Source organism: Miscanthus floridulus, chromosome 8 (genome assembly GCF_019320115.1).
Source record: "Miscanthus floridulus cultivar M001 chromosome 8, ASM1932011v1, whole genome shotgun sequence".
Lineage (NCBI taxonomy): Eukaryota > Viridiplantae > Streptophyta > Magnoliopsida > Poales > Poaceae > Miscanthus > Miscanthus floridulus.
The window spans coordinates 148,679,270-148,702,986 of NC_089587.1; the positions used below are offsets into that span (position 1 = coordinate 148,679,270).

A 23,717-nucleotide genomic window follows, 5' to 3' on the forward strand; every position below is an offset into this window, starting at 1 on the left:
AACCCACACCATGTGCATATAAGATCCTGCCCGGTCTCCACTTAGATAACATCCCATGGTTATTTTTCACGATAGCAAATATAGTCAACCGTGCTCCGGTATCCACCTATATCTCGTAGGTGACAGGAAATCACCCGACTTCTACCGGTCTAAGCATGGCTAAGCATATATTCGATCCTGGACCAACACAGGGTTTTAGGTGTATATTTCTGGATAAGATAGTTCTATGCATCAAGTGTTTCCAAATCAACTCTTATAACCTAATGCATCAAATATAAAGGACTCAAGTGATATTTTATAAAACATAGGAGGCTTAGAATGCTCCGGGGCTTGCCTTTCAGGAACAAAGTGGGTCGGTGGTCAGGGCACTCTAGAAGTTCGTTAGTAGATGGCTCCTCTCCTTTAGGAACTATGGTTTGGGGTGTCCCTTGATTGTCCTCCGCCTCTTCTTTGAATTCTAGTAGGGTTACTCCTTTCGGGCGATCTTATATGCATGAGCACGAATAAGATATCATGGATGCATAGGTACTGACATGGATGATATGATATGATATGATATGATATGATGAAATACATAATCATGAGTGTTCTTAACATCAAGGTATTAGAGTGATAACAAGATTAACTTCTTTTACTGAGTAGGTGCATAACTCCTCTCTATTAATTAAACAAACATCTATTTAAGCATTGTCTGGGCTATAAGACAGCAGCCACTTGTTTTGACCACAACTGAAGTTATACACATCCAAATAATATGGTTGTGGACTTTATGGAAAGATTATGAAATTGGCTACAACTTTCTTTTAATCATATTAAGGTGATTCAGTATATATCTAGGTCAAACAATTCAATCTTTCAGATCTATCCAGAGGACAAGCAAATCTGATAGCAGACTTCTAACAGCTATAACTCTTAAACCATTAGGCTTATGACCATAAAATTTTAGGACAAACAATATGAGTAAGTTATCTACAACTTTATTATTAACAAGTTTCATAGAAAAGGTCACCATCATCATGAATTTGTCAACACAACAAAAACTTCTCATGCAGCCATTTAGTTGAATTATAAAGCAATAGTTAACTAGCTGCCTATAACCAATTACTTATAAGCCCAACTAATAACATCAACAGATCATATGCATCACAAGCACCACAGAAAACCTCATGGTTAAGCCTAACTAATCTATTTATATTCATTTATTAATTTCCTTATATAATAAGGTGATTTAAAGGATAAATATTTCCAATGCTCAATAAATTATGATAAAATTATAGTAGCTTATATATTACCCCAAAAGTCTATTGTACAAATTTCATACAAATTTGATAAGTATAACCATCTCTATAAAAATGACAAGTTGCAAATACTTATTTTAGCAAAAATAGTTTAGCCTAGTGAAAAGTGTCAACCAATAGATTTTATATTTTTCTTACTTTCATCCTAGCATAAGAACACTATGTAAAAATCTGCATAATCATATGTTATATATTTTTACCCCATTTATTTTTACTAGAAACTATCAATTATTTAAGATTAAATAGGAAGACCATATTCTAATTATGTCTACTGTAGGTTTAGTATTTTTTCTCGCTAGAGCATGCCAACACAAGACCAGCAAAATTAGAATCACAATTTTTACACTTCCCTAGCTCAAGATGTGCATTTTACAAGATGGAAACAAATTTAAAAGCACTTATCTAGCCCAATTTAATTCCCCAAGAAAAATATCCAAAACAGTAGGTTTTATATTTTTATCAAATAGTACACTTCATGATGAATCCAACAAAATTGGAATAATCTAAATTGGACACTCCTAACTCAAGATATAAATTTTTAAAGTTTGCATTCAAATATGTGAAAATAAATAAAGAAAATCAATTTCAAACCGAGCTCAGCTGCTAGGTGCACCCGGTCCGGTGCACCCACTACGACTGAAAGTGGGAGCCCGTAGGTCAACGAGTCCCACCCGTCAACGACACAGGAGCAGAGGACGACGCTGACCGACCAGAGCTCGTCGATGGTAGCGTCTTCACCATCGTGACCTACTCAACATCCCGTGTCGATCGGTGCCCATGGTTGGCTCAGTGGTTCACCGGAGCTATCTCGCCGATGAGCATGGAGGCTCGACTACAGCGCGTGGTGGTGGACTCACCATCTTCGGCAATGACACAACCAAGTAAGGATGGCTACGGCTTCGACGGACTCTAGCAGAGCTCTCATGTTGGGTCTAAGCCACGGCGGAGCGACGGTGAGGTTCGGCCGTGTGCGCAGAGCTAGGCGGCGGCGCTTGTCGTTCCGACGAGGGGGCTATCGGTGACCTGCCTGCATCATAGGCTATGGATCTAGAGCTCAAGGTGACTCAGTAACGGGCACCAGAGGGAACTAAGTGTGATCGGTTGGGGTTGGCCATGGCGAGCTCATGCTTATGGCCATGGTGGGTGCGCATGGTACGGATGTGTGTTTCATCACCAACGAGGCAGTAGTAGTTAAATAGACGGTGGCTCTAGCTTCGAGGACCTATAGCGAAGACCAGATGAGGGAGAGAGAGAGCGGAGATGCACAGGTTGTAGCTGGCCACGGGCGAGCTTGTGCTTGGCGGCGCACCGTGGCCATGGCAGCGACGACAGCACGACAATGTGGCCTTACCGGTGCTCGTCTAGTGGCACTAGCTGCTTGGGAGGGTGGAGCTGCTCATGGCGGAGCTACGTGCGAGGTGGACTGGGTGACGGTGAGGCGGTGGTGACACGCTTGGTCGAAGACGATGCAGTGGCAGCGGCGCTGCGCTTTGCTCTACTCTAGAGCCGCACGCGAGTGAGATGGAGAGGGCGAGAGAGTGAATGAACGCGTGAGAGCGAGGGCGTCCGAGTGCTCGCCTTTATGGCGCGGTAGGGTGGGCTAGCGCTAGCGTACGGCCACCACGCGACATGCGTGGCCTGGCCACAGTCGGCCACCATGTCGTGGCGACGGGCCGATTCAGGCGGACTGATGGACCGACTTTGCGCCTAATTACCTCCTAATCCGTGGCGAGTTTTTGAAAACTGTATTAGTAAAAGTTGTAGAGCTACATGAGTACTACAAGATTACTTAAAGGAGTTTTGCCTAATTCACAATGGTTTTCAAGCTACAATGCTCCAAAGTAGGGCTACTTTGAAACTGAAAACCAGCCTTAGCAAAATTTCTAAGTTTGAAAACAACATTTCATTGCTACTTGTCGACTCTATTTGACCATGCTAGGCACTGAATTGGCTCATGACCCTTAAATAAAGTTTGTTCCCTATGTCATGGACTATAACTTTTATTAATGGTGCACTGTCATGCAAACACTCTAAACTACTGTTCAACTTTGGTCAAACTAGCATCATGTAAGAGGCATTTCAAAGTAAACCAACACTTGGAAGCAAAATTGACCCATGTCATGAATACAAACATTGTTCCATTTACCATCCTAGATGTGTATAAAGTATTTTTGTGACCTCACAACCATCTCTTGCATTGGTCACACATTATCACAAGCATATGCGTCTATATAATCAACATCACATGTGATAATATGTAAGAATAAGATGAAATTCCATATGCTCAAGCTCATGAATGCTTGGATGATGCTTGTGCTCATGAAATGCAGCTGCCAAATACAATGCTTAACACTAAGGTGTTACATAGATGGCTTCATATTTTGGAAGATTGGCTGTTGGAGGCTTGTTTTTGTTAAAAAAACTAAATTTTGGCTTCAAGACAAATATACATAGCCCCGTTCGGCTTACCCCATATCCGGTTTGTTCGGCTTCTTTTTTCAGTCGGAACAGTATTTTTCTCTCACAACATTTCAGTCAAAATAGTATTGTTCAGCCAAGATTCAGCAAGCCGAACGGGGTCTCTTAGAGTTGCTCTTACTCTTCGTAAGTTGTCTGCAGATAGATAGCCTATGTGGCACCTAGTGATTACGCGGAAAATTAAGCCACAAGTAAGGCCCCGTTTAGATCCAAAAATTTTTGGGTTTTGGATACTGTAGCACTTTCGTTTGTATTTGGTAATTAGTGTCTAATTATAGACTAATTAGGTTTGAAAGTTTCGTCTCACGATTTCTCACCCAACTGTACAATTAGTTTTTTTTTCGTCTACATTTAGTACTCCATGCATGTGCCGCAAGATTCGATGCGATGGATACTATGCAAAAATTTTTGGCTTTTGGGTGAAACTAAACGGGGCCTAACATACGATATCTATGAAGGACCGATACTGTCTTTAAAAGCATATGGCCCATATGTCATAGACTATTTATTAATTACTAAATGACTTCTTTCTGCCTTCCATTTATCTTTCTTCCACGTCACGAGAAATTCCAGTTTGTCACATCTTACAAACAGCTAACATCATTTCACTATTTTTTTTTAAAAACATAATTTCAGTGTGGCACACATTATTTTCGGCCGATCTAGAAACACAACATGTAGATGCGCATAAAAATACCCAACCCTGTCCTAGGCCTGACAAAGGCCCATCCCACTTTCCCAAGTATAATAGTCATCTTGGTCTCTCGAACTATTGTTCTAGACTTATTTTTATTTTCAAAATGGCCATTCTAGTATTTAAAATTTTCTTTTGGACTCAACTTCATCGTAGAACTTTCAAAGTGACTGTTTTAGTCCCAAAACTATATTTTGGGCTCAATTTTATCCATGAACTATACAAAGTTGCATTTCAGTCTTTAAACTTTTCTTTTCAGCTCAACTTCGTCTCTTGTCCTATGTGGAACTCATTGATATTGCACTTGATCAGCTGAAACGGGTCATCATTAGGTACCAGTGTCCTTGGCTTCATCCCCAGCTATCGAATCAAATAGCGCACTTTCGATGTTTATGTCCGTAAAACGAATATAAATATAGATATGAATATCCTTGAATATGAATGACCCAATTGTTCGGATCCTAGTGTTCAATTGTATTTTTTTTCATTTCAATAACTAAATGCTATTTCTTAGCCTATGGATATAAATATTATTTTTATTCGCAATTGGTTATTAGTTGAGCCTCATGCTAGAAATAGTTAAGGAAAAATTATTGATATAATGTTGTTCTAATTCATCAATGTGTTCTCAAGGTAGTAAACAGTACTAAAGCAACGTAGTTGGATATATAAAAATGATACCATTATAAGGTAACATTTAAAACAACATATTAGAATTATTAATGCCCGCTGAAGAGTTTTTGATTGTCCAAATGTTTTTTAATCTGAATACTATTATTTTTTTATCTCCACTTGCACGTGGTGTTGAAGCTGATCAGGCACGATGGTGCGACATTCCATGTATTACGAGGGACCAAATTAAATTGAAAAGGAAAGTTTGAGGACTAAAACATACTTTGATAATTCATGGATGAAAACTGAGCCTAAAGTCTAAAGTTTGAATTGTTATATTTAACATTTCATTTATTTTTTTTAAATTGAAATTGTTATATTTGAATTGGGATAATTTATATTAACTATTAGTATTATAGTTTTTAATCATTTAGTGTCAAATATAAATAATACATAGAGTATATCCGAGAAAAGAGAGAGAAATTGTAGTAGCCTTGGTTTGAGTGCTACGGCTTGTTTTAAGGGTTGTACTATTTGAGAAAAGAGATAGAGGACTTGGTGTGACATTTTATTGCAAGAAAAGATATTTGTACGAGCAATCATTAACATGATTAAATTGTTCCAGATGTTGAACTCCTGCTAAGGGCGCGTTTAGTTCCGAAAATTTTTGGCTTTGGGCTACTATAGCACTTTGGCAAAAATTGTTTAATTATGGACTATTTAAGCTTAAAAGATTCGTCTCGCCAATTACAAGCAAACTGTGCAATTAGTTATTCTTTTTACCTATATTTAATGCTCTATGCATGTGCCGCAAGATTTGATGTGACAAAGAATCTTGAAAATTTTTAGTTTTTGGGTGGGATCTAAATAGGGCCTAAGATGGTGGAAGGAAATCATGGCAACATGAGCACGTAAACAAATTAGGCACGAGAGTTTCGGTACCAACTAACTCCTGGGCAAAAAAACTGAAACTTGTGATCACCCTGCTTCGATGGCCTACTGTCACCAGACTGCGTCAGAGGTTGATCACCACTTCGAGTTGGAGTCTACAAAATGGTGGACTCGGAAAAAGTCTGTCGCGCATCTTTCAGTTTCAGCGTAGTCGGCATCTTTCAGTTTCAGCGTAGTCGGCAAAGGATCATGAGGCTACACCGGTTCAGAGTTCTTGGATCAACCAAAAGATTCAGCTCATTACCAGCATATTCATAATCATTTTGGTCAGCATTGCACTACCTGTATATTCATCTAGACAAAGACGTCCTGGCAAGGTTTCCTCACGATCACTGCAGGAGGACCATAAATTTAAGAAATATCTGACTACAGGATAGCACACTGATAAACAAAATTCAGCTATTTCATTTCCGAAGATGAAATACAGCCAATGAGGAGAAAAAGGAGACATTCAGCAGCACATCTGCAATTTTTTTTTGAAAGGATCAGGAGGGGTTTGGGCCTCTACTGGTTAATATATTAGATAATAAAAAACATTTACAAAAAGGATCAGCAGCACATCTGCAAATTGCTTGGCTCTCTGAGAATGGTTTTTTAAATTCCATTGCTCATTGCAAGACAAATCGCAAGTAAAAGAAACAAAAAATAATAATAAATGGGCCAAAAAGAATCGGCCAGAGCAGTTAACAGCTGCTCTGAACAAATTGATAGGATAGAAGTTTCCATTAAAAAACACTAGGGGTGAATGAATGGGAAACAAAAACATACTACTACTGCTGCAACTACTAAGTGCCATAGTGGGCGTATCTAGGAGCTCATCAGCCTCGCTCCCAAATATCAACATAACTATGGCAATGTCCATAAGCTAATTGTAGCACTTACAGTGGATAAAGCATCACCATATTGTCTGTCTCACACGGAAATTCATCTACGGCTTCTTCATACTTGGCTGCTGCTGAAGAGCAGGGTCATCAATAGCACACTTGTCCAGCTGAAGATCAGCCTCATCCAGTGCCTGGAAATCAAGCTCCCAGAATCGCTCAGGATTGTTGGCAATGTCCATCAGATAGGGATCACTAGCATGGCTACTGAAAGCTTGTTGACTAGTGCCACTGCAAGAGCTTTGCAGGTCTGCTGAAGCATCAACGCCCCACATTTGCTGATCATCAGCGTCCATCATCCTGCCTGCTGCCCCTAGCATGGTGCCTGAAAGCAACCCCATGTTGTCAGACAATGGACTGAGGCAGTCGGCTTCAGAAGAGGTAGCGTCCAATCCTGGACACAGCACATTCTTTCCCTTGGACCTGCCTATTGTGGGATTTTGACCCAGAGGACCAGAAGCTGGAGGCATCTCGAGTAGCTCAGCTCCACTTCCGAGCTCAAGTTCTTCTTGTGTGTCGAACCCCTGAATCAATTCTCCAATATCCTCTGGTGCCTCGATGTCTTCAAGCCCCATGTTTTCTGAATCCATGCCAAAGTTGACGTCATCGTCTTCCAAGAGAAAATTCTGAAGTTCTGTGATGTCATCGTGCACGCTTGTAGCCATGGGAGAACTCACAGCGAAATGTGAACCACTCTCTCCCGCATGCTGTGAGCTGGACTCACCTGACTCTATGCTATGAGGAACATGCTTCAGAAACTTTCTGTTCACCCTGGTGGAGTCAATCTCTTTCTTCTCCCTGTGCAGCTTCAGCTGCCTCACGAAGCTCGGGTTCTGAAGGAGCTTGGCCAAGAAAGAGGCCATCTGCCTCTGCCGGTCCTCTGCAGATTCCAGCCTGTGATTCAGCGTGCTCATGTGCTCAATTGTCTGGCGGTGTTCCTGTTTCAACCTTGCTACTTCTTCAAGCAGTGCATTCTTCTCTCTTCTCAGCGTGTGGAGCTCAGGGTCCAGGCTGGATTCTCCAGAAGAAGAACCAGGCTGAATGCTGCTTTGTTTTGTTGGGGAGGATCTGTGCCTGACAATCCTCTTCAACAGATGCTTGCTATCTCGCAGGAAATCTTCGTGAGCAAACTCCCATCTGTCAGCATGAACCTTTCGGAAACCCTGAGTAGATCAAACAAGGTAAATAAAGTTATAACTACCAGAAAAACAAAACAGATTCTTTGTTTCTTAAAGAAAAGAATTAGCTACACCATAATTATTCAAAGGAGTGTAAACATGCACTGAATTCAATTTGATGCAGTAATATGACAAAAAGCTTCATTCATAATGTCATCTCCACCTAAAACTTCACCAAGTAACTAGCTTCTAGTTATCACTACTCAAGAACTAAACTTCTATCAAGAATTAGTACTACGATCTCCCAACCTTATCATCGACAATCAGGAAACTAACTTCCAGAGTTCCAGTAAGACTGGAAAAAAAAACTCAATATAATTGGAGCACATGGCAATTAAACCCCTAAATAGACATTAGAGGAGTTAAGGATCTAGGTACTAGGCCTAACAATGAAGAAGACAGGACAGAGTATCAAAGCAATTGGGGCACATGCTTATTTACTCTTTATGTATCCTTGTCATCCAGTCCTATACTAATACAAAGGAACTTTACTTGTTTTCAACACAGGAGTATATATGAAGCGCTAATCTTCCAAAAAAACTTTTTTTTGAACGAACAAGCTTGAGACGGTGCTCATTTCATTGGTAGAAAAGGAAATCTTCCCAAAATAATAGTGTGTTGGCTTCAAGAAAGTACAGCAACATTGAGAAACTGTAAGCTGTAAGAGGTAGACGAGCACTATACCAAACCTGTGAAGACTGGGGCAGAGTATTTAGCCGAAAATGCATAGCCACACAATGCAGCAAACAACCAACAAAACATTCTGCAGCACTTGACTGAGGAATGGAAACGAATGTGCAGTCTAGCCCTACTGCTGTACACTCCAAGAAAAAGAATCGAATTGCAACAGAGGTGCGTATGCACATGTGGATCGTGAAGCTTACCTTGCGTAGCGTCGCATCCCGTGAAACGATTAACCTTGCCGATAACAGGATCTACTCCTCAGGATTGTCTCAATCCGAATCCAACTTATATTTTGGTGCGGCCAGTTTTGATACGTGTTACATGTCGTGGGCTCAAGAAAGAAAGCAAGAACAGAGTACGCACACCATTTACAGGGCAGTTTATACATGATTCACACGATACAACACCAACAACAACCAAAAGAGAAGCAAATCGGCAGCAATATCTCCATATGCAGTCTACACGGCAGCAGGAATCTTACTTAGGCAGCACATCCAAGATGATCAATAACAGAACAGGGGGGCATGGGCATGGACCGAAGCAGAGCATTCCAACAACAGAGCCACGGATTTGTGAGGGGGGAAGAAACTAGAAAGAGAGGAACCGAAGAGTTGTGTACGCACATAGGTGTTGAGCTGCCTGACGAAGCTGGAGAAATTGTTGTGCTTGAAGTTGTGCGGCAGCACGTCGCGCGCGAAGATGGAGGGGTCCCACACGACGAAGCTGTTCCCGGCAGCGCCCCAGGAGATGACACCGTCCAGCGCCGGCTCGCTCACCAGGTCGTACGTCTTCGACAGGAAGGGCGGCAGCTGCGGGCCCTGCAGCAGCGCCTCCAGCGGGCGCGGCGGCTCGGCCACCGCCGCCGGCGGCATCAGCTGGTCCAGGTACACGAAGGGGCCCGGCGGGGACGCCAGCTGCTGCAGCGACACGTCCTCGTCCTCGAGCTTGGGCTCCAGCAGCATCGCGGCGGCGTAGGGCGCGTCGGGGTCATTAGCGTCGGCGGCGGTGGGGCGGGCGCGGTCCATGGTGGCATACGACGCGCGCGGGTGCGCGGGTGTTGAGGATTAGGAGGAGGAGGCGGAGGAAATGGGCGGCGAGAGACGGGGCGGCGAGGAATTTATAGGCTTCGGGTGGAACCGACATAGTGTGGCTGGCCATCGGCGGGCGCTCCGCGTGGACAGCCCCGGGGACTGCCGGCTGCCCCTGCCGGGAGACTGGCTCAGAGACGGCCATGTATGTGTGCCTGAGAGGCGAGGGGTGGGCGATCGCGGCAGGCCCCGCGGGGGATTCGGGCCACTTGGCGGCGGGCCCAGGCGGTCTCGCGGCTGCGGACCGCAGGGCAAGGCGGTGCGCGCACGCGCTACAGCTACAGAACTACAGGGAACAGGGTACAGCGGCCAGAAAATATCTTGGGGCAAGGAAAGCGCAGCGCAGGCGGACGCGGGCGCCGGGCGGCGGGGGTTTGCTTGGGGTCGAAGAGAGGCCGGGATATTTTGGGGAAGCTCAGGTCAGGTGGGACGTGTGGAGTCCAGTGGGGGGCCGTGTCAGGGTGTGGCCGCTGGGCGTGTCAGCGAAGGCGGTGGTGTGGAGCCCGCGTGTAAGCTGCCTGCCGCCGGTGAAAGTGGCCGTCGTCGGTTTGCGTCATCACGGGGTCATCCACGGCTGGCTGCCGACAGCCGGCGCTGCCAACGAACGCAACAGGAACACTGAGGGCGCGTTTAGCCCTTGGTTAGTCGGTGAAATTTGGATTTTAGGGACCTTCGTTTTTATTTGGTAAATAGTGTCCAAACATTAATTAATTAGGCTTAAAACGTTCGTCTCGCAATTTTCCACCAAACTGTGCAATTAGTTTTTCTTTTCGTCTACATTTAATGCTCCATGCACGGGCCGCAAACATTCGATGTGACAGGTACTGTAGCAACTTTTTGGATTTTAGGGTCCAACTAAACAAGGGCTTAGATGGCAAATTTTTTTTGGTTTTGGCTACTGTAGCACTTTCGTTTATATTTGGTAATTAGTGTCTAATTATGGACTAATTATGTTCGAAAGTTTCGTCTCGTGATTTCTCACCCAACTGTGCAATTAGTTTTTTTCGTCTACATTTAGTACTCCATGCATGTGCCGCAAGATTCGATGTGACACTTTGGGGTGAAATTTTTTGGAATCTAAACATGGCCTGAGTCACGGCGGCAAGCAGCTATTTCACTTAAAGTTGAAAACATGTGGACGAACATGCCGACAAGGCTAGGGGAGCGGATCTAACATTATTTTCCTCTACTTCAGTGAGGCTTCTTTGGCAAAATTTTTGTCCAGCACTTTTAGCCCATATTTTGGACAAGTGGACCTAAACAGGTGGAGCAAAAGAGGGAGGGCTAAAGTTTTGCCATTTACCACCCAAGAGGCCCAAAACTGGGCTAAAACGCCTGGGGGCGCAAGTCGGACGCCCAGTACCCCCGCACTCACCCACCCACGCTCGATACCCTATCCATTCCACTGCCCTCCCCCTCCCCCACCTCCCCCGCCACTCTCACTCTCTACCTCCGCGCGAACCCTAGCACCGCCCGGCGCTCTCGTCCTCTCTCCATCCACACCGACTCTAGCTCCGCCCTCCATCGCCATCCAGATCCAGCTCCTCTCCAGCGCCCAGATCCAGCTCCTCCTCCCCGCCGCCTAGCTCCAGCTTCTCCTCCCCACGTCCAGATCTAGATCCGCACGGCGCAGATGGACGGCTACATCGGCGACAGCTATGGTGACAGTGACCGCACCAGGGACTTCCTGTCGTAGCCTGATCCGTATTCCCCCGCCGGCGGCTTCGACATGTTCTCCGACGCGGCATATGCGTTTTCGGGCTCGAGCGGCCTCAATGCTCCCCGGACAGGCATGGCGGCACTTGACCTTAACTCCCAGGACGAAGGGTGGCCCGGAATGGCGGGCTATGAGGGCCTCCTTCGCTCCGGCGCACAAGATGGAGGCATCGGCGACAACGTGGGTCCCCTCCCGTTCGCCTGCAGCGGCAGTCAAACCCTCAGCTTACGCGCGGCTCGCAGTCGCGGTGGAGGAGGCGCCATGGCCGGTCGCGCCATGTCGTCATCCTCCGGTGGTGGCCATGGGCCTCCCTTGCCTCCTATGAACGCCGACGTTGAAAGCTCTAGTTTGGTTTTGGTGAATTGATGAAACCTTAAGTGCTAACCTAGTTTATTAAAGTGATTATAAGATAGGTAGCACATTCCAAGTGGTGAAGCAAATGAATATCATGACATGATGATGGTGATGCCATGGTGATGATCAAGTGCTTGGACTTGGAAAAGGAGAAAGAGAAACAAAAGGCTCAAGACAAAGGTATAAATGGTAGGAGCCATTTTGTTTCAGTGATCAAGACACTTAGCGACTGTGATCACATTTAGATTTGATAGCCGTACTATTAAGAGGGGTGAAACCTATATTGAAATGCGGTTATCAAAGTGCCACTAGATGCTCTAACTCATTACATATGTATTTAGGATCTAGTGGAGTGCTAACACTCTTGAAAACATTTGTGAAAATATGCTAACACATGTGCACAAGGTGATACACTTGGTGGTTGGCACATTTGAGTAAGGGTTAGAAACTTCACCTGTGGAGTATCCGCTCGTAGAGTGCGGACAGTCCGACGATGCCACCGGTGCCCTATATAGGAAAGACAGGGTTTCACAGAGTGGACCGGACGCTAGCCTCAACTGGACCGGCGTGTCCGGTTAGTGGAAGCAGTGAAGATGCTGGCGTTGGTCTTCGACTAGATGCTGGGTCACTTCGTGACTGGACGCTGGCAAGGTGGGTCCTATCCTGCTGACATGGCAGTGCATAGAGGAGACAGTGAGTGTCCAGACACTGGGTGAGTCCAGTCAGGTATGATCGGACGCGTCCGGTCACGAGTGGAGGCTACTGGAAATGATCGGGCACTGGGGTCCTATGTCCGGTCATGATCAAACTAACGTGTTCGATCATAGCTGGAACCTTACTGGAAGTGACCAGACACTGGGGTCCTACGTCCGGTCGTGGCATGGTGCTGCGTCTGATCATCACTTGACCGTTGGGATCGGGTGCTCAGTATTTGAAGAGAGGGATGACGTGGTAGCCATCCGTTGACCAGACGCTAGCAAGGTGCGTCCGGTCGCCCCGAGCAGTGCCCAGTAAAGGGGTACAATGGCTCTATTTCATGGGGGCTTCTATTTAAGCCCTATTGCTGGCTTTAGCTCATGCTCTTAGCCATTTGCATTAACATAGCAACCTTGTGAGCTTAGCCAAAGCTCTCCCACTCATCTCCATCGTAGATTCAACATCTTTGTGAGATTGAGAGTGAATCCAAGTACATTGCTTGAGTGTTTGTATCTAGAGGCACTTGGTGTTCGTGTTTTACTGTGGAATTCGCTTGTTACTCTTGGTGGTTGCCACCACCTAGATGGCTTAGAGTAGCGAGGATAGTCAAGCGGAGGTTGGTGATTATCTCCAGCTCCGATCGTGGTGATTGTGAGGGGTTTTTGGCTTTTTCCCGACGGAGAGCTAAAAGGTACTCTAGTGGATTGCTCGTGGCTTGTGTGATCCTCATCCTGTGTTGGCTGTGCGGCACCCTATTGAGGGTTTGGCGTGTGATGCCAATTAGCGCGTGAACCTCTAAGTGAGTGAATCGCCACAACAAGGACTAGCTTGCCAGCAAGCAAGTGAACCTCAGTAAAAAGTCATTGTGTCATCATTTGATTCCGAGGTGATTGGTCTTTATTGGTATTCATTCTTATGATTGATTGGCTCCTTCCTCGATATGGCGTTATAACCATCTTGCTCACTCTCTTTACATTACTGTAAACTAGTTGTCAAGCTCTTTAGTATAGCTAGTGAGAGCTTGTTAGTTTGGTTAGTGTGGCTCTTTAGTTAGACTTTGAGAGCACACTAACTTAGTGTAGTGACATAGTTATTATGTGAATTGAAACTACATAAACTAAAATTGTGGTAGGTGTCTTGCATTTTTAGTAGGCTAGCGCAACACTCGCTTTGCCTCATAATTGTCTAACCGGTTTGTTAAGTGTTGTTGTAGAAATTTTTAATAGTCTATTCACCCCCCTCTAGCCATTAGGACCTTTCAGGCATTCGTGGCATGTGTGGATCTACCTCCGGCGTGCCTGCCGGTTCAAGGAGCCATGGTGGATGTCGAGGAGCCACGACGATTGCTATTGCAGAAGACAACTTGAACATCAACCCAAAAGATGCTGCTGAAGACGACGACATCGAAGAGAGATTTTCGAACGCTCAAGGCCCGGTACATTCTCAAACCCTGCAAAATATGCTTGGTGTTGGATTTTGCCATGTTTGTAATGTATCTACTTATTCAGCAAGGGATGGGAACAACCCAGATGAGTCAAGTAACGAGGAACTCTTCAGACTTCTTGTTGATGATGATGACAAAGGTTTCTTGGACGGTATGCTTTTGTTTCCTGGTCACTATGACAAATACTGCAACAAGGCTAAGAGAAGGAAACCAATGGTAACTGGGTTGCAATGTGTAGAGAGAACTCTAGGATACAGAAACAGATAAACAACTTCCAATGTTGCAATTGCAGCTTCTAGTCCAACTAGTTCAAACTTACAAAACGGTTCCATTGTGTAGGAAAATTTTACTTGGTGGACTCTGGGTACCCGAACCATCGGGGTTATCTTGTGTCCTACAAGGAAACGAAGTACCATCTTCTGAAGTATCGAGAAGGCCCGGAGCCGCTAGGTAAAAAAGAGATCTTCAACTTCGTATATTCACCTCTTAGAAATGTCATCGAGAGGTCATTTAGAGTTCTGATGATGAAGTGGAGGATTTTGTTGCATATGCCAAGTTATGCACCTCATAAGCAAAGCCAAATAATCGTAGCATGCATGACACTCTATAACTTCATTCCATCGAGTGGAATAGTGGATAGGGACTTTGTTCGTTGTGATCGTGATGAGAACTATGTTCCACCTGAGGCATCGACCTCTCAACCACGTACTCGTCAGCCGCCGCCAAGGGATGAATCTGCGTACATGAATGGTTTCCGTGACCAAATAGCCATTGGTTTGTTAAATAGATCATGAATATTTGAATTGTATACTTCACCTATTGAATAATTGTACAATAAAGTGTAATTTTTTATTGTTTGAAAATGAACGTGCAACATCGACTTGCAGTAACCCGACGAGCAGCAGCTCGGCGAGCAGCAGCAAGAAGCCCCCCATGCAGCATGCATGGCTGTGCATGGATCACAATTAATGAACCAAATTAGTCATTAAATGAGGACAAATAAGTCTTTTTATGAAAACAGTGCTAAACATTTGCCATGAATCTAAACACCTTAAACTAAAGTTTGAATAGTTAAAGTTTAGCAGCAAAAGATTAAGAGCAAATCTTTTGCTGTGGCTAATGCATCTAAACAGCCTCTAAAACCAAACTAGTAAGGTGTCATGTGCAAATAACATAAGTAGCTAACTTTATAATAGTAACATTTAGATATTTCTAGTAAAAAATAATTTTGCTAATAATTTATTTATTCAATCGACTTTTTTTTACATAAAACAGGTATACAATAAAAATATAATTAGTGAAAAAAGTCAAATGATACTTATTTAGTTTCATAAATATTATTATTTTACTATATAGATTTGGTCAAACTTAAAATATTTTGACTCTCCTAAAGAGTTAGTGTGACTTATAATTTGAGATGAAGAGATTATATAGCTATCATCAACTAATCCGTTGGCTATATGGCTTAAAGCTATTTTTATCTCATTCTCCTTTTTGTTTTTTCCACTCCCATCCTATCCTATCTTTGTGCAATTTCTAGCAACGCCAAATCAAGATAAACTTTAGTTTTTGTGAGTTTCGTTAAGCACTATCTATATTTTTCAATTCGTCACCCTCTTGTGTAAATTTAAATTTTAGATCAGCGTGTACCTTCTCGTGCGTCCACTCGTGAGCTTCTCACACTTGCACATATGGGAACCGACATTAATAACAGACATACTTTTCGTGATTTTGTCATAAACCCGCCCACTGGAATAGTGCGTTTCTTTCTAGGTCACTGCCACTCATCTTGCTTGTGACATGCAAACTTTGGAAGGAGCGAAACCAAAGATCTAATGTACCTGCGAGCACTCAACGGAAGGAGCTATCAACGCTAGTAACTAGTAAGCTATAGCTTAATTTGTGCTTCATGTTTGCAGTTAAGCGATGTACCTTGGACTAACGGGTTTTTCCCATGTGTAACTTATGCATTATGCAGACATTGAGTTGCCACTTGCCATCAAGTATATGAGGTGGAGTGAGATTTAGTTGTCTTCAAAAAACTATTTGGTAGAATGCTTGTCTTTTTACATGTGTAAATACCTATAATTTTAGCATATTTGACTTTCATATGAATAATAACCTATACAAAAGCATATATAGACCATTTACTCCGTTTAAACATTGTCTAAACGGTCTAAACACTGAACGAAGGATGACCGACTGTTTATCGTTTAGCGTAACACAAGATGTGAAGCATTACATTCAATCAATTTAGTAAAAAGTGGCAATACAACAATTGTAGTGCGTGGAATGCCAGATAACATTTTTTTTAAGGCATATGCAAGATGACATTAAAAGTGTAAAACAGTCCGGCAATGATTCTGATCGTTGTACCTAAGATTTTGAATGCGTTTGGTCCAAGCAGCACCTTGCTTGGCCTCGCCTTGCTTTGTTGGTGTGATTAAATGTTGACATCACAAGCTCCAAGACACACACTCAACAGAATCTCACAACCTTACTTGGAATTCTCGCTTAGCAAGGCAACACAGTGGCAAATGAAGAAACCAAACGTCCTTTATTCTGGATTTACCATTGGGGATAAAAATTACTAGCCACAAGCAAAAGGTATATTTAGAAATGTAAACAGAATCAAGGCTAAGAATCAACTGTGAAAGCGACAGGGGGGGGGGGGGGGGGGGGTGCGGGGAGCGATGATGCCTAATACCTAGACTAATGACTGATCATGAACCTTGGAGAAGGCAATAATGGGTGATGGATACACAGAAAGACGACAGAAAAGGTGTGGGGGCAACCAAGCTCGATGACGCATGTACAGACCTAGTGGCAGATAACACTATTTTTTGTAAGTTTCGCCGGGTCCTTCCGTTACTGAATAATATTTGTTAGATTTTTTAAGTCACATTTTGTATATTTAACCAAATTTATAGAAAAATATAAATATTTGTAACAGAAAATATAAGTATAAATGAGGGAGTATTTTTGTGTTTATTGGTTACGATCACCTTCTCTCCTGTCTCTATCTAGTGTTAGTGGTGGACAACACTAGTTTTAGTAAAATCCTTTAGGCACGAAAATACTAAAAAATCACGTAAAGGACAGAAGGTAAGAAAAGAATCACTGGATCGAATTTTCCTTCATCTCCTTGCTCTATTATATGTTTCATACCTAGAGGTACGATGCTTAAGGATTTGTCCGGATGTTTAGCTACTGAATTGAAAGAATTAGTTGCTGCTGCAGTTGTGGCTTTCTCCTCTCTAATATATCACAATACTGGCACAAGCCGTGGTTTTTCTCCTCTCTCTTGTATCACTATATTGGCAACAACAGCAGCAACAGAAGGTAGCAGCTGCTTCTTTCTACAGTCGAACACTTCCTTTATATGATTATATCTCAACTGGATTAGTAATCAGATATAATTTAAAGGTGAACCTAACACCTCAGATTATGGGTTAAATTATAATAATCCAACCACCAAATTATAATAGTCCTATAAGCTATCCAACCTGATTTTTTAAAACTACAAGTCATTTTACTCTATAATGGATCCAAATAGTCTAGATTATAATAATCAACAATCTAGATTATTATAATCTTTATCCATAATCCAGATTGCTATAATACAATTGGGATCCAAACAGGCACATAGTACAACATCTTAACAACTTTATATAAGGATGATTGGGGCAATTTAGGGCAAATATAGTCTCTTGTTTAGCGTCTAGCAATGATACGTATGAAGTCTCATAAGAAAGGATAGACCAAGATCCTCTTTGATATGAGGTACCATTAGGACTTTGTTGATCTGTCTTACGAGACGAGATTGTGATTGTTCTTGTGCAATTTTATTTACCTTGTTCTAGAGTCTAGAGTAGTCATGGAAATCTCTCATGGCAAAAAAGTAGGTGAAGATCCCATTTGCCCCCAAAGTAGTTTACTCAGCGCATACTCTGGCGATCTCTCTCGACTGATTGTGGATGTTCTGGAGTATTAGTAACGCGGTTCGCCTAGTTCTCGAGATACACTGGAGAAGTCTGCATGAGCCGCATACTCTCTTCGTCCCAAAATAAACATACATAATGCTTTTCAAAGAGTCAAACTCTTTTAGGTTTTATATAGAAAATAGTATCGATATTTATATATTTAATAATTTTATTATGAAAGTATATATTCCATGATCAATGTAATGATGCTTTTGTGTATATATTTGGTCAAACTTTAAAAAGTTTGACTCCTCGATAAAGGAGATGTGCACTTATTTTAGGACAAATAATTTCCATGAATCTTATTGGCCACCCATAGATTTTCTTTTCGTGACAAGTGTAATTTTGAATATTTCTCATCAGGGAACAAGTGGCCGAAGACGAAGGGTTTGAGATGACCTAGACCATATCTGATCTAAACAAACCGAGAATGCTCTAGAGGTGACATAATTTGCAAGTTGCACAACATAGTGGCGTGATTTGCTAAAAAAAACATAGTGGCGTGATCGCACGATTGAACCGTACCCGTTGCTTTTTATTTTTATTTATTTGGTAACTAACCCCTTACCCTGTTCTGACAAAAGGAAAAGAAAAGGGAGGAGAATTCGAATGGTATTTTGCAGCGCTTTTGGGTCGCATCTGCATTTTAAACTCGGCCTGGGCGGTTGGGCCCATGGAACGCCTATTGTCTAATTCGAGTCGTGTATCCCAAATTGAGCCACGTATGTAGATGGCTCCAACGTATCCAACGAAGGCCCTACCTGATCCATGGAGAATCGCAGCTAATCCACGTGGACTGCTTCCCTGCTGATCAGGAATTGTGGAGCTCAGGTGTGCATCAGTCTTTCGATCCAAAAAGGAAAGACGAGACTTCCTGCCAAAAATGTTACTGTGGCTTAAGAAACTTGAAATCCTTATGGGATTTGATGATCCTACAATCTTACACAATGCTTCGTTTTGTGTCATTCATGTCCGAAAGTGATTTTAGCTAATCCCGAGATCAGCTTCGGACACAAGTTCGGTCCGCTTGTGAGGTCATATAATCCAATTTGATTAGTCTTGTTAAGATCAACACAATCCTAATCTATCTAGGATTCGGCCCTGCGCGCAGCGCAATATAAATAAAAAAAGATGTTGTGTCCGTCCACATGCTGCCTTCCCGAGCTTGTACGCTACTAGCCCAATAGGTCTGCCTGCTCACCTACTCCCTCCGTCCCACAAAAAAATGCAATCAGAGGACTGGACACATATACCAATGCAGCATACAAAATTACCAAAATACCCCTATGAACTGATTTGACTTGTTTGTAATCAGAGTCTAGCAGTAGCAATTGCAGCCGGTATTACACGTGTAATCAGAGAACACTCTAGAGACACGTCCATTACACGTCATTACAGAAAGCTTGCCCACAGTTTGCGGCAACGAATGCAAAATTTGAACCACCGCGCCAGGGGGTTTCCCGCCTGTGCCACACCCCTCCTTCCCTCATATAACTGCAGGACACACGAGACCATCCACTCCATCAGCCTGGAAGCCATTTCCATCATCAGCCATGCCCATAGATCTAAACACTCTTTCAGATCCTCATGGAGAGGTCCTACTTGATCTCAATGAACAGCCTGCGTATGAGCAAGAAGATGAAATCATGAGTCTCCAGCAAGATCAACTTTATGAAGATGAAGCCCATCTCCAAGATCAACATGGACACCTCTTACCTGATCTCAATGAAAACCCTGTGTATGAGCAAGAAGATGAAATCACTCATCTCCAGGAAGATCAACTTTATGAAGACGAAGCCCATCTCCAAGGTCAGCCCGTACATCTTGATCACAATGAACACCTTGGTTTGCATGTCATTGATCTCAATGTTGCTGGTTCTGAGGGAGAACAAGAACATCATAAAGGTGATTCTTTTTCTCTTCATTGCATCTAGACAGCAGTAAGACCAAGCTCAGTTCGAATTACCTATTTCCAACTAAAATCAAACTTGAACTAAATATTGTGCCTCATGTCATTGCAGTAATTGGAGTAGAGGAAGAGCATCCACAGGCTGCATGTCTCAACTTTGACGGTCCACCACATCAATTTGATCTAAACTTTGCACCTTCTGATCTGCAGCAGCAGATGCACGGTAAACTAACGACCAGCTACCCTTTTCCTTTTTAATGGATGAAAAGGCCTGCAGTTATAGTCCATTCGACAAAAGATTTTTCAACTAGTTAATGTCTGTCTACCATATAAAAAATATTGTAGACCCAGATTCTTACACTCATGTTGAACCACAATTCTAAAAAAAATAACACTTACAAATCTGCACCAATTGCTCCAAAACTCACCATTTAATTCTTTTGTAGGCATGATGGAAGACATGCATGACTATGGTGTTTACGCTCATGCTGTGGACATAGTCTTCGATGAAGAGGAGTTGGAGGGCTCGGATGTCGACGAAGATCACCATGCAAATGAAAACAATGCACATCAGTCCAGAAATTTGACAGAAACTGAACGACAACAAATCTATGCAGCATTGCTTGAGAGAAGTGATCGTGGAAGACTAAAAAGGAAAGCTACAACTATAGTAGCACAAATGTTCCAGGTGAGCAGGTATAAAGTGCAGCGCATTTGGCAGCGAGCAAAACAATGTCGTGCCCAAGGAATTCCAGTTGATGTTAGATCAAGGAAGCCTAAGAGAAGTGGCCGCAAAAAGTTGCAAATAGACCTATCTGAGGTTCTCAGTGTTCCGTTGCATAGAAGAAGCACTATTCGATCTCTAGCGGAAGCCATTGGTGTCAAAAAGAGCACTCTGCATAGGTGGTTCAAGAAAGGGCTACTACGACGTTACTCTAGCACACTAAAGCCTCTATTGACGGAACAAAACAAAAGAGACAGGCTCCAATGGTGTCTTTCCATGTTAGATCCTCGGACACTACCACATGAACCCAAGTTCAGGGCAATGCAAAACATCATCCACATGGACGAGAAGTGGTTCAACACCACTTCAAAGTACACGAAGTATTATATGCTTCCAGGAGAGGACGACCCACATAGGACCGTGCAAAATAAGAATCGTATTGGCAAAGTTATGTTCTTGTCGGCATTAGGAAGACCTATATACGATGATGCAGGTAATTGCATCTTTGATGGGAAGATAGGATTGTGGCCATTTGTTAGAAAGGTACAACACCAACTTGTTTCACTTTCTTACATTAGTTTGTGCTAACACTTTTGATCCTTAATTCTCTTTTCATTGACTCTAGGAACAAGCAAAAAGAAGAAGCCGTAATAGGGGGAGAGGGACCGAAGTCACCAAGCCTATTAAGGTAGATCGAGCAACTATGCGGTCGTACCTGATTGGTAAAGTTCTAAAAGCTATTGTTCGACGGTGGCCACGAGAACTTAGAGGACAAACCATATACATTCAGCAAGACAATGCCCCTTCACATGTTCCAGAAGATGATGAAGAATTTGCTAGGGCTGTAGCACATACAGGGCTGGACATACGACTCGTCAACCAACCTGCAAATTCTCCAGATTTGAATGTACTAGACCTAGGATTCTTTGCTTCTCTTCAGTCCTTGACCTATGAAAGGATCTCTAGGAACTTGGATGACCTTATTTAGAATGTCAAAAATGAGTTTGATAACTATGATCCAAATACTTTAAATAGGGTGTTCCTAACACTACAAGGGTGTATGATTGAGGTCATGAAAGATGGAGGAGGAAACAGATACAAAATTCCACACATGGACAAAGACAGGCTGGAGGCGCTAAGCATACTCCCTAAAACCCTTAGTTGTGACCGACAGCTATATGAGGATGTGGTCGCATCCTTGGGACACAATCATGAACATGCGGACCCGTATATTCCTCACGAGTATTTTGGTGATGCTGTAATATAAGCAATGAGTATGTAGCTGCTGATGTAATATAAAGTCATGAGCATTTTGCTAGTCATGTAATATAAAGTCATGACCATTTGGTACTGCTCTAATTAAATGAAGTTGTAACTTTGTATGGTGTGTCGCTAGTCGCTACTATTGACTATGATGGTTATCCCAATATTAATCATATTGACAAGTTCGGTATAGTTTGCATACAGAGATACAAAGTGAGTGTTCGCCGCTACTATTGACTATGATGGTTATCCCAATATTAATCATATTGACAAGTTCGGTATAGTTTGCATACAGAGATACAAAGTGAGTGTTCGTTGCAGCTTAAGGAGAAGCAGCATCGGCTTTTTTCGCTCTGCATTGTTCGCTGCACGCACAGGAACAACACGCAACAGTAGCATCAGCCCTCGTACACATAATAGGTTGTACTAGTGATACGCAGAAACTAAATTGGGCATGACATTATACTGTTAAATGATTGCAAAAAGGGCATCAAACTAGACATAACCAAAGAATGTCGTACAGATTTATAAGAACAACAAATTCAATAGCTAGGATAAGTCTTACGACAGGTACCATTACACATCAGTTCATGACATCCGACACCTAAACCACAGTTCAGTATCACAAGTAGTAACCTGTACAGCAGTTCAACATACTATCCCACACCTAAATAACAAGATATGTCACGGCTAACCTAAATCTTATATAGGAGTCCATAATCCCAGAACAAAAGCATTCCCACATTAAGAGCATTTATCATAAGCATTATATGACACAAATAAAGCCATATAAACTGGAGACGGAAGAAAATAGGTACCAAAATCTTATACATGCTGATGAAGACCTCATAGTAGATGGGATCCATGTTAGCAAGCACCTCCTTCAAACGTGCAGCCACTTCTGGGGCCAGGTCCATCCCGGAAGCGTCGTCTGGGGCCACCACCGGAGGGCCGAGGGGTAGATCCTCGCCGGCAGCCCCGGCACCGGACACCGGGGGCCTCTCCATGGACAGATCCGCCCCGTTCGCGGTCGCGGCACCTTCGGCGGCCACCCCTACGCCGTCCGCGTCGACCTCCATGCCAGAGTCTTCATCCTCGGAGTCGAGCACACACTCCACACCATCATCATCGTCGCGCGCCACCCTCATGCCGGCGGCGCCTCCATCGGCGGCGGTTCCACCGGTGATGCCTCGGGCACCTGCCGCCACCAGACATGCCGGAACGAGGACGAGAGCTGTAACAGGAAGACTAGAAGAGGAACGAGGGAACCAGATCTGGAGAGATGGGACTCGATATGGGAAGGGTTGGGAGCTCCGGATAGAGACTGAACAGGGCCGGTGGGGGAGGCTTGGGCGGAGGATGCGATGCAGCAGAGGAAAGGAGTGGATGAGGAGAGGGCGCCTGCGCGTGAGGATGAGGAAAGGTGCGGTTGATTTCTTTCTTTCTTTTTTTCCGGTGCAGTGCTTGTGCGGTAGTGGAGGATGCGGGCATGCGGCTGCTGCTGGTGGCCTCCTGCCGAAACGAGTGGAGGAGAGTGAAAGTGTGTTTGGTATGAATTTTTCTTTTTTTTATTTAATGATGAGAAGTCTGGTGCGTGCAGTAAGCTGGCAGCAGTCTGTGTGGGTCCCCTCCCTGGTGTAGTAGGCTGGTAGGCTACTTTAGCGTTTTTTGTGAGAAAAAATTTAAACTCCAGAATTGCGTTTTTTCATGGGACGGAGGGAGTACATCTCCCCCATCTCTCTCTCTCTCTCTCTCTCTCTCTC

General features: G+C 43.5%; 1 protein-coding gene, 1 long non-coding RNA gene and 1 pseudogene across 2 annotated transcripts; 1 reads left to right on the forward strand and 2 right to left on the reverse strand.

The window, feature by feature from the left end:
* Window positions 1-6,695: 6,695 nt before the first annotated feature.
* On the reverse strand, window positions 6,696-10,053 carry LOC136477348 (heat stress transcription factor A-3-like). Its single transcript, XM_066475474.1, has 2 exons — window positions 9,400-10,053; window positions 6,696-8,077 (listed from the first exon to the last, which is right to left on the reverse strand). The coding sequence occupies exons 1-2, from the start codon at window positions 9,799-9,801 to the stop codon at window positions 6,962-6,964; spliced, it is 1,518 nt and encodes a 505-aa protein (XP_066331571.1). The 5' UTR covers window positions 9,802-10,053; the 3' UTR covers window positions 6,696-6,961.
* Window positions 10,054-19,337: 9,284 nt separating this feature from the next.
* On the reverse strand, window positions 19,338-20,534 carry LOC136477351 (uncharacterized). The gene is made up of 4 exons (XR_010763989.1): window positions 20,396-20,534; window positions 20,025-20,238; window positions 19,775-19,936; window positions 19,338-19,678 (listed from the first exon to the last, which is right to left on the reverse strand). It is a non-coding gene; the product is annotated as an uncharacterized lncRNA (long non-coding RNA).
* Window positions 20,416-23,449, forward strand: LOC136477350 (uncharacterized; annotated as a pseudogene).
* Window positions 23,450-23,717: the final 268 nt, after the last annotated feature.